The sequence below is a fragment of the Paramisgurnus dabryanus genome, chromosome 8 (genome assembly GCF_030506205.2).
Source record: "Paramisgurnus dabryanus chromosome 8, PD_genome_1.1, whole genome shotgun sequence".
Classification (NCBI taxonomy): Eukaryota; Metazoa; Chordata; class Actinopteri; order Cypriniformes; family Cobitidae; genus Paramisgurnus; species Paramisgurnus dabryanus.
The window spans coordinates 41,982,983-41,995,457 of record NC_133344.1 but is presented as its reverse complement, the minus strand read 5'-3'; the positions used below and the strand labels follow the sequence as shown (position 1 = coordinate 41,995,457).

Genomic DNA, 12,475 nt, shown 5'->3' with positions numbered 1-12,475 from the left:
TGCTCCCCAGCCTGAACATGGGAGCCCCTACCCTACCCAAAAGCGGGAATGGGTCCGTCTCGACGTTCAAGGATCACAACCCCCCCAATGCTACGACAGACACCGAATCCCCGGGAGGACCAACAGAGGACGGAGGAAATGTAGAACACGTGCTTTCCGTCTCCATCGATGAACCAGCTGACTTACCCAGCATCATGATGCGGAGGTCATCTATCTTGAGCTTCACAGCCGCCGCCTTAGGGGCGTTAGGCACAGGAGGGCGAGCATCCCGGAGGAACTCCACCTGATCTCGCAGATCCGCGAGAGTCATGCCCCCACAAGTGGAGCATGTGCCTCCCACAAATGCCGCCTAGGCATGCTGTATGCCAAGGCACAAGATGCAACGATCGTGTCAATCACGAGGACCCATGTATTTGCCGCATCCAGAAGTTGAACACGGCCGGAAAGATACTTTAAAAAGACTATTTTAGAGGAATCACTCTTTTAGGTGCTAGATGTTGATGCAGCACACAGGAAATGGCTACATACACACTCTTCAAAAAAAAAAAAAAAATAAAGAGGTGGAACACTCGTAGGCTTTGCTGACAGTGCCTTCGCTCGACCAACCAAGCACAGAGATCTATCCGTTTAAGAGTAGAAGAGCTTCTCATGAGCAGATTACTGCCAGCTTTCGAAGCGTAAAAAGCTGATTTGATTCCCAATTCGTCGTTCACGATGTGACGTTGTAGTTACCCACTGAAAGGGAACCTGTGTGTTTGTTATATGACGGCTGTAACTTCTCAGAATGCAAATTACAAATAAAGTGTTGTTTGTCTTTAACAAGACTTCATAAGCAACTTTACTTTTAGCTAATTTTTTTTCCAGTTTTTGCCAAATATGTAACTTACAATAATTCTTTCTTTTTTACAGCCATGCCAGCCTCTATGGCTGCATTCATGGCAAGAACCAACATTTAGTAATGTTACAGTCAACACTTTCTCACACACCAAAGGCCAGTTTATTGTAACATCTCCAGTTCATGTGTCTTTAAACTGTGAGGGGAACCAGAGAACCGCTGTGCTGACACAGGGAGAACAGGAAACTCCACACAGAAAGGCCTACTGTCCCATGCAGCTGAGTCACAAACCAGCGACCTTCCCGCTGTGAGTGCACAACAGTTCTATTCAGTTCAATTCAAATTTATGTCTATAAAATGTCCCTGTATGTAATTAATAATTTTTTTAAATCGCCTTGCACTTTAAAAAAGTAACATAAAGTTAAAACAACTTGGTTTTGCAAGTGAGTTCAACGTACTTGTTTAAATTTTGACTTGTGATAAGTTTACATAACTTATAAAAACAAGTTGAAATGGTTCAACTTAATTTGTTAAGACAATGTTATTTTTCTGAGCACTTGACAAGTGGACTCCTGCCAAAGGAACATTAGTTTTGAGAACAACCCTTAGTGACTTAGTGAACAATATGTATACAGATTAAAATATAAAATAAAAATTGTATTACAAATATATTATATAATCACTATAATCTTCAAAAACAACATACATTATATGCTCTCATTGTAACAAATGGAAACTAATATATCAAATTTTACTTGAATGTTACAAATAAAGTTTTTGCCCCTTTTTTATTTATAGTCAATAATCTGACAACACAAAGGTGTTTTGTATATTATTTGTGGTGCATGCCCGTAACCGGGAAAGATTGCATACAGTACAGTAGAGCCAGTTTATTCATCTAAGCTATTAATGAAATAGAAATTCAAGAATTCACATTTTATTTGTCTAATCATGATATTTTAATAGGTTGACTGAATAACTTAAGGCTGAAATACATTAAGCCACACTCTCGCTCTAATCTCAAGGTATTGCAGTACCCTTGTTTGCACAAACATGAAACTCCGCCTATGCTACCAGATTTTCTATTGTCCAATTTTTAACTCCACCCCACCACCTACTGATAAATAGCCAAACCTCGGCAAACTTTATTGTATGAAAATCATCCTGGATGGTCTTTAGGGATTTAACAACAGTTGTTTAATTTGACTTCCAAATATATGGCAATGTGTGAATGTTGATACAGTTGATACAGTATATAAAAAGCTTATGGAGACTTCAGCAATTATATCTGTGTTAGACTGAGGACAAGACTACAATCATCTGCATCAAACCCATTTGGAAAATTCCCTTTAATTGGCAGATCATCTCACTAACAGGAGAAAACTTAAAATATTTGGACATACAAGAGAACATCAAAAACTTTTGGGACATAAAAGAACAAACAGCAGCTTGCTTTGACTTCTAAGGTCACCTAATGGAGAATGGAACCATGCCTTCATATTTTTACTTTACTTTGTTCAAGGAATTTGTTCACTTTAAATATTTGATCCTAATAGTGGCTCTTTTGTTTTATTTAGCAATTATATTGTTTAATGTTGTCATTTTGTTTGTGGTGTTTAAAGAAAGATCTCTTCATGAGCCAATGTACATATTAATATCATGTTTGTCTGTCAATGACCTCTACGGCTCTTCTGGTTTCTTTCCTAGGATAATAGCTGATGTTCTTTCTGATACAAATGCTATTTCCAGGTTTGCTTGCTTTGTTCAAATTTTTATCATTTATACTTATGCAATATCTGAATACACAGTTTTAACACTGATGGCATATGACAGATATGTTGCCATATGTCATCCTTTAAAATATCACAAAATTATGACTTCAAAATTTACAACACTTTACATGGGAATAGCATCACTTTATGCAGTGTTTTCTATGGGCTCAATTATTTTCTTGTCAGCTAGGTTGCCTCTGTGTGGAAAAGACATAGCAAGACTGTACTGCTCCAACTGGTCTGTGGTTCGACTCTCTTGCGGGGTTTCAACTTTGGGCAACAACATTATTGGATTTTTTATGTCAACAACAACACTTTTTCTGCCTGCCTTTTTCATTTTATACACATATGTTCGAATTCTTATCATCTGTCAAAAAAGCTCATTAGAATTCAGGGGCAAAGCATTGCAGACTTGTCTTCCTCACATTATAAGCTTTGTTAACTACTCTGTTGCAGCCTTTAGTGATATTGCGTTAAGCCGATTTGATTCAGACAAGTACAAGGTTGCTGCCATAATCTTTTCAGTGGAATTCCTGGTAGTTCCACCTCTTGTCAATCCTCTTATTTATGGCTTAAACCTGCCAGAAATACGCAAAAATATCTGGCGTTTGATTCAGTGGAAACCAAAAATTGCCAATTTTCCTGATTAAGGATGTACAGTAGAATGTAATCCATTTAAACTATCAATATATATATATATATATACACACACACACACACATGGTTGTACCATGCAGTATTATACCAAATTGTCATCTAAATTTCTTAAAATGTCATGAGAAAAATAAAACTTTAGTTTGTACCAAATCACCTGATCTTCAGGTTGATTTGCTGTATGAGAAAAGTCCCTGTACTGTTTAATCCGTATTAACTGATAGCAGTTAAAAGATATAGAAGATTATAATTATTAGACTTACATTTATTTTCCTTTCTGATAATAAAGTTTAGTTGATATACTTACCTGGGAGAGAAATGTTTATTGCTAAATTCTCAGAGAACTACTTCTTTTCTTCATAAAACTTGTCATTTTCTGGATATTCTAGTTCTTTTGGCACATTAATGTTACTTTTTATATTATTACGCAGCAGTGCACATTTTCATAGATTAAGCTTTTAATATGCAGCACCGTTTGACTGAATCTTATTCAATCAAAATTGAAGTTGCAAAACCTTTTTTCCATTGACCAGTTTAAAGCAGCTATTTGGCAACTGGAAGACACCTCTGTGAAATGTAACTGTTTTTAAACTTTGTTTGTGTTGTGCAAGTATGTTACTGAATTTCTTGTACTGCTGCTCATCTTGGACAGATAACTCCTGTGAATGGGATTTTCAATCTCAGTGAGTTTCTACCTGGTTAAATAAAGGTTTATATATATTCATTTCATTGACATGTTTTATTATGCTGGAATATATATAATATAATATATTTAATAACAAGTAATGGCTAAATTAGGTGAATTAAGTAAATAAAATGGCATGTATAATTAAGCCTCTACAGTAGTATGTGTCACATTTGCACAACTGCAAAGAATTAAGAATAAAAGTTTGGGTTGTGTATCACCTACTGTAATAATAATAAATCTATACTTCAATGCCTTCTGATGTGAAGACTCTTATGATTTAGGATAATAAATCTTTTTTCAAATATTTGAAAATGCACATTTTTACAAGTACGTTGAAATAAACATGTGTGTTTGTTACCTGAGAGCTTTAACTTTTTTTCAAATTAAGTTCTGTTTGTCTTTATAAGTGAGCAGTAGGCAACTTTCCTTTGGCTGATTTTTTTTTTTACAAATATGTAACTTACGATAATCCTTTCATTTTTTCTCCTTTATGGCTGTATTCATGGCAAGAACCACCATTTAGTAATGTTACAGTCACACTCTCTCTATCTCACACACACTAGGCCAATTTATTGTAGTATCTATACATAGTATTGTAGGCCTATACATGTGTCTTTGAACTGTGAGGGGAACCAGATAACCTCTGTGCTGACACAGGGAGAACATGAAACTCCACACAGAAAGGCCTGCTGGCCAGGGCCGCCTTAACCTAATGTGAGGCCCTGGGGCTGAGAGGTTTTGGAGGCCCCCCATAGCCTCAATTTATAGTCTCATTAAAAAAAAGTGTAATATCTAGGTAATCTACATCACAAAATGCATTAGTTTCTATACTAAAAACCTTGATTATTCCGGTTAGTCACATTGTACTGCTATTATTTTGAACAAGACTGTATATAAGATCTTTAGATAAGGACATTATAAATATGAATGGTGCGATCAGGGGATGATCATTAGAGATGGTCCTGTCGTGCTTTGACTTGCACATTTACCGTTGCGTCGTCTTTCTAAACCAACAGATGTGTACTGTGAGCTAACATCGCGTCAAACTACATCGCAACAGCTGCGCACGCGTCACTGATATAAACGCGAGTAAACTTAAACTTTATAACAACGAACAGCATTAATATGTTCGGGTACTCCTTGCTTTATTTGGGGGCACAGTATCTTGCGCACAGTTGGAGAGACTTCTGCATGCCAGAGAAAGCACGAGCACAGAAAGAGTGAGTGCACGCGCGAAAGAGAGAGAGACCTGCACCTCAGTGCTTATTATGAAATTTCAGAAATTACTCTTTCATTTGTTGGTGGATAATTTCCCGTTTCTCTGTCACACTCAGCCTAACATGTAGGAATGCCAAGTTGAAAACGCGCACATTACGCGGAATAGAAAAATCTGTTACGTCTGATATTTTATTTCACGGTAAGTTACCACGGACCAATCAGCAGCCATGTAACGTGCAGTTAGAGTGATTGACAGATAACCTGACGAGTTACAAAACAATATGAACGTGAACTTGGGAGGCCCCTGAACTTGAGAGGCCCCTGGGCTTCAGCCCAGGTAAGCCCGTGCATTCAGGCAGCCTTGCTGCTGGCCCATGCAGCTGGGACACAAACCAGTGACCTACTCGCTTTGTTCTCGCGTTGAGTGCAAAACAGTTCAACTCAATTCAAAGTTAAGTCTATAAATGTGGTCCAAACGGAAGGTACGAATCGTCGACCGAAAATGTATGGAGGTCCACTACCCTCTTAACCCATTTGCGCCTGATGCTGCGTGCCTCGGTGGTAGATGTAATGTTTCGGTGCAAATGGGTTAACAGAGGCCAATGCAACCAGGTTCAGAGTTTTCATTGTGAGAAACTTAAGACTCACTGACTGGCTCGAAAGGAGCGGCCTGCAGGGCTTTCAGCCCCATGGACAGGTCCCAAGGGGAAATAGCATGCGGGCGCGGAGGATTTAGTCTCCCTTTTAAAAACCTAATAGTCCAGGTCGTGCTGACCCACTGACCTGTTGTTTATCGGGGCATGGTGAGCGGATATCACAGCAACATCTGCTTTAATGGTGGAGGGTGACAGCCTACCGTCCAACCGATGCTGAAGGTATGAAACCACGATGCTAATAGGGAATTCTCGGGGGTCTCCTCGTTAAGAAGAAGACCAAACAATGAACAGGTTCCATTTCAGTGAATAAGCATGTCTCGTAGATGGCACTCACTCTGCAGCAATAGTGTTAGATACCGCTTGCGTTAAATCACTTAGAACCTCCGCCATTACGTGCTGCCAAGTGAACCGTCGGTTAGTGAATAAAACAGGCAACAGTGGGTTGTCTCTGGAGAAGCAGACAGATCTTTCTGTGCTCTGCCGAAACATTTCCAAATCAGCTGACCCAACTGATGGGTGTAGTCGCTGATCATGAAAGCGCATCGGTTGTTACATTGGCCGATTTAGGAATATGAATCGCACGAAGAGACCTCAGATTCTTCTGACTCCATATGAAGGGATGACAGGCTAGTTGAGACAGGTGACAAGAGCGTAACCCTCCTTGACGGTTGATATACGCAACGGTCACATTATTGTCGGTGCAAACTAATATCCTTTCTTCATAGCTCTGAGATGAACGAGTGCAAGATATACATCCCACAACTCGAGGCAGTTGATGCCAGTGCAGCTGGGGTGCTGTCCACACAGCCGAAACTGCAAGCCCACAGTATGTGGCACCCACCCCATCAAGGAGGCATCTGTGCATACGACAGCATGTCTGGAGACCTGTTTCAGGGGTACACCAGCCCAGAGAAATTCTGGGTCTGACCACGGAGTGAAAGTGAGACAGCACACAGGTGTAATGGTTACATAATGCACACCGCTGTGCCAGGCTCTCCTCAGGACTTGGTCGTGAAGCCAGCGCTGAAGTAGTCTCATACAGTCCAAGCAGTGCCACAGGTGCTGCTGCTGCAATATGCCCCAGGAGCCTCTGAAATTCTTTCAGTAGGACCGGTGACTTGTCTTTGATTGTATTGAAACATGTGAGTATTGACTTTACATGCGCTTTTCTAAGATGAGCCGTTAGTTCAACCAAGTCTAGTTCCATACTGAGAAAAGAGATTCTCTGCACAGGGCAGAGTTTGCTCTTTTCACAGTTTACCTGAAGACCTAAACAAGCGAGATGGCGAGGAGTCTCTGTGTTCGTTTACTGACTTACATACACACTCGTTTGGGTGGCACCCCAGACACACAGATTTTTTAATAAATGATAATGACTAACAGCAAATTAGTACCAAATTAAATTTAACTAAATTATTTTATTTTGCATTAATATGCAAAAAATTTTGGGTTGGTATGTTGTGTTGCTTTGTGTTTTATTATTTCTAGAAATTCTAACCTACATCTGTTGGAGGTCTATGATTTAACGTTGCTAGTTTCCATAGTCAAAACTTTACATTCCCTTTTAGGGAACTCAACGCTGTGTCATAAAATGGCACTTTGGGAAATGCGTTTGCAGCATCTGCACATCTGAATAAACTTATGAAACTAGTACGTTTTCTATGCGACTGGAGATGATGTAACGAGTGTGACAGATACCAGAAAGCATCAAAGGGAAGCCCAAACAGTGCATTACAGCTTCTGTCATTCAGCAGAGTGCTCTCACCAGTCAGTGAGATTAGTCAGAAAGATAGTTTATAATAGTTTAAATGGCTAGTGTATAGTTCAAGTCGTTTGTTGTCCCCTGTTCTCGTTTCATTACAGCCGGAGACTCCCATGAGCTATGTGTACAGTGTTTGGGGGAAGAACATGCTTAGGCAGCTCTTGAGGTAGATGCTTGTCAACATTGCGAGAATCTCTTGCTAAAGTCGCTAAGTTCTTGGGCAGCTTTGTTTGTAGAGGGCAATGTTAACGTCCCTCGCGATTTGGGACCTGCGTTAGCAGAGGCAGTGCAAAGTCTCACATCATGGGGATAACATATGGAGCTAGCTGAGGTGTCTAAGACGGCTTCAGTCCTTTCTCAGCCCTTGCTATCTTGTTCCTTCGCATTTGGGAGGGGTTTTAAAGCCCACACTGTGGTTTCTTCCACCTGACCGAGAGCCCTATGCAACACTTCAGCTCTAAGGAGTTGTATGTTGTAAGTTTACACAAAGAGACACAGTCAAACACACACGAAGAGACATGCTCACAAGGATATGAGGAATTAATGGAGATTGTCAAATATTCCGGCTGTTGAGAGATTAAATATTGAATGGTCAACAAAAAATTATAGTCTAAATTAGTGGTTGCCAACATGTCGATCTTTGACACTTCCCCTGTAGATCCCGCAAATAAGAGAAAAAAATAACTTGATCCAGGCCCGGACCATCCATCGGGATCACCGCGACCATTCCCGGCAGACTAATTGCATACACTTCACCACTTTTACCAGTGGATGTTGCCAGCGTGCAGTGTTCTGGCCACATTTTGCATGCGCATGTTAAGTTTTAACTTTGAGAAAGCTTCTCATTATTATCTGACACTTAGTCGAAATTTTGACTAAGTTTCTCAGTATTATGAGAAAGTATTTTATAAATATGAAATACCAAGTCATTATGATAAAGTTTCACATTGCAATGACAAACTGAATTTTTGTTAAGAATGTTAAGAACTTTGTCAATCAACATTTTCCCCTCATTTTGCCACACGGAAAGTGGAAACTTGAAATATTATGAGTTTTCTTGGCATTTGAAAAATGGGAATTTAAAGAAGGCGAGACACAGAATTATTAAACAAGATCAGATGGGCGGCAGATCTTTTCCTGCAGGCTACCAAGGAAACTATTGGCCATTCTATGTCTGCAAAATATTCCGGTATTAAAGATTTAGATGCCCCTATCATGTCCACCTGCTTATTTCGAAACATTGTCTGCACTGTCATTTTTAAAAATGTATTCCCTGCCACTCTTTCTCTAACTCTTTCCATGCCAGGGTTTAAAAAAAGTTTCCAGCTAGCACCAGCATGAGTTTAACAAAGAAAAGTTTAACACCTTCCAGAAAATGTTTAAATATCTTTAGATACATAAGCATACAATATATAAAATGCTTTAAAAAAAATCATCCTAACTTTATTCTACCTTGTTTTCTTTTTATTACCTCTCAAATATGGGTAGGTTTCTTGAAAAATACTGAGAAGCTGAGACAATTGTTTTTGTGAAGGACTTTTGATAGGGATCAGATTCAGAGTGATAATCAAAACATACATGGAGTTTGAACTGTTTGCCCTAAGGCCGGGGTGTCCAGACTTTTTTGTGTGGTGATCTACTTTTAAAATGATAAAGCCGACAAGATCTACCTGCCAAAAAACAGTTAACAGAGTTAATTTTTTTATAACACTTTAAATGCTTGTAGGACTACTGCATATATCTCTACATTGAATTTAGGGCTGTCACCATTACTCTATTCTTTTTGAGGAGTTTTTAAAAAAATCCTTGAGTACATGTCGAGTACTCCTTAAAATAGCGGAGATGAGGTTTAGTGAAACCAACTAGAAAATGACAACAGTATCAGAAGCATACAAATCAGCACTACGCTGCCTCTCTCTCTCGTTTGCTCGCTCGCGCGCGCACGCATATGCACCGTGCGCGTGGATCAGCTCCTGAGTGAAGGCAAGAATGCGCATCCTGGTGAATTTTGGAAGTTAGACGACTGAGCAGCCTGGCATAAGATTTATAAAAACACATTTGAGAAGAGAGGCACAGCAACTCAAAAAGACTTGCGTGTTTCACAATTACTAAGACCATAATGCCAATTTCGCGCTTGGAGCAGCAGTTAGCATTGGACCTGAAGGGATTATTTTGGCACCCTTTGAATTTATTTAGATTAGTACAGATAAACATCTGTCTCTCAAATGATCATGTCTTTTGACCATTACCTCTCTGAGGAGAGCGGTTGACTTTCATGCACCATCTGTTTCTCCTTCACTCCAAGTAGAATTAAAGATATTCTACAGACCTTAATTCGTCAGGCCTTTCATCCTCCCCCTAATAAGTCAGCGGAGCAAAGATCTTTACACTTATTATGTCCTGTAGAACCTAGAGGAATGTACAGTTGTGTTCAAAATTATTCAACCCCTTATGCTATAAAGGGTTTTAGGGAATTTAGTGTACATTTGTAGTTGTATTCAGAATGAAATCCTACAAGGACTTCTTAAAAAACCATATGCAACTAAAATGACATCAATTGGTTTTGTAATACAGTAGTAAATGTTTATTTTGTGAATTCTTCATTGACACAATTATTCAACCCCTTAAAGACTACCACTCTGAAGAACAGAGGTTCATTGAAGTGTTTTCAATCAGGTATTGAAAACACCTGTGGATGTCAGGGAGCAGCAATAAAGCCTAATAAGCACCAATTAGGCAGCTTTAAAATGACTGTGATACTCAGCTCCTTCTAAACATTTACTGGTGTGGTCACAAACATGGTGAAGTCAAGGGAATGGTCCAGGAAGACAAAAGAAGAGGTGATTACTCTTCACAGGAAAGGCAATGGCTATAAGAAGATTGCAAAGATGTTAAACATACCAAGAGACACCATAGGAAGCATCATTCGCAAATTCAAGGCAAAGGGCACTGTTGAAACGCTACCTGGTCGTGGCAGAAATATGATACTGACTTCGACTGCTGTGCGCTACCTGAAGCGTAGGGTGGAGAAAAGTCCCCGTGTGACTGCTGAGGAACTGAGAAAAGATTTGTCAGATGTTGGTACTGAAGTTTCTGCTCAGACAATACGGTGCACCCTGCGTACTGAAGGCCTCCATGCCAGAACTCCCAGGCGCACCCCCTTGCTGTCTTCAAAGAATAAGAAGAGTCGACTGCAGTATGCCAAAAGTCATGTGGACAAACCACAGAAGTTTTGGGATAGTGTTCTGTGGACTGATGAAACAAAATTAGAACTGTTTGGGCCCATGGATCAACGCTATGTTTGGAGGAGGAAGAACAAGGCCTATGAAGAAAAGAACACCTTGCCTACTGTGAAGCATGGCGGGGGGGTCAATCATGCTTTAGGGCTGTTTTGCTTCTGCAGGTACAGGGAAGCTTCAGCGTGTGCAAGGTACCATGAATTCTCTTCAGTACCAGGAGATATTGGATGACAATGTGATGCAGTCCGTCACAAACCTGAGGCTTGGGAGACGTTGGACCTTTCAACAGGACAATGATCCCAAGCATACCTCAAGTCCACTAGAGCATGGTTGCAGATTAAAGGCTGGAACATTTTGAAGTGGCCATCGCAGTCACCAGACTTAAATCCGATTGAGAACCTCTGGTGGGACTTAAAGAAAGCAGTTGCAGTGCGCAAGCCTAAGAATGTGACTGAACTGGAGGCTTGTGCCCATGATGAATGGGCGAAGATACTGTACCCGTAGATCGCTGCAAAACACTTGTGTCAAGCTATGCTTCACGTTTAAAAGCTGTTTTAACTGTAAAAGGATGTTGTACTAAGTACTAAGATTGAATGTCACTTGGGGGTTGAATAAAACTGATAATGATGTGAACACAGAAAATACATTTGTGGTTATTTCATCATAAATGTTTTGTTATATTTGTCTGACCTACACGTGCCTCTTTGATTTAATTGTAAGCAGGATGACTGAATGATCAAAATCAATGTCAAACTGGCCAAAACAATCAATTTCAGTTGGGGTTGAAAAATTTTGAACACAACTGTAAACTATTAGAGTACTGGGCTGCCCAAAGTAGAGGTGAATCTTTATCTGATAATGAACCTGTTGTGCCTGCTGTACTGATAGAATAATTGTATTAATCCTCGGTGATGTTAAGTGCTAGATTTCAACTGATTTAGCAAATTGACAAGTAAATTTGATAAATAGTCTTCAACAAAGTGACTCTAGAAAATGAAGTGCTTTTGAACATGAGAAAGATGACATCTTAAACTTTATAATACTGTATATCTCAAATTACTACATGTGAAGCACCTAACAATGAAGCATCTTCACATGTGATCGTTCATCAAGAAATATGATGGACACATTCAATGCTTTAATGAACACATTGTTCACATTTTATCTACGAGGCCAGGTATGCCCCAATGATTAAAGAGTCAGGCTTGTAACCCATCAAAGTGACCCTTTTCATATGGATCAGTTTAAATAAATGATTATATTAATCTAAAATCATGTGTTACATATAAAAATTAAGTCTCAAGAGAGTTTGTTAAAGGCCTGTTGAATAGTCAAAAACAAGTCTATTAACATGGGACTAACATGAGGTCTCCATATATATATAACTGATCAAATCAGCCATTGACCACTGTACAAAACAAACATACAGTCAGGAGTACTGTGGTAAGATTTTAACAAATTAATTTGCTTGTATCTTAGGAGGACAAGTTTATGCTACTTACAGAGAACTGCATAGGTAAACTTTAAATAAACTTTTGCTATTTTCTGTTAAAAAAGTGAATTGTACCATAACATTAGGAACTAGTAGAGTGAATGACATTATAAAAAAAACATTGATAACATACTGCATAAAATGTGCATATGATTGCAG

At 39.3% G+C, this 12,475-nt stretch overlaps 1 protein-coding gene across 1 annotated transcript; it reads left to right on the top strand.

The window, feature by feature from the left end:
- Positions 1–2,309: 2,309 nt before the first annotated feature.
- LOC135720900 (olfactory receptor 52K1-like) lies at positions 2,310–3,257 on the top strand. The gene has a single exon (XM_065243009.2). The coding sequence runs from the start codon at positions 2,310–2,312 to the stop codon at positions 3,255–3,257; it is 948 nt and encodes a 315-aa protein (XP_065099081.2).
- The last annotated feature ends 9,218 nt before the right edge of the window (positions 3,258–12,475 follow it).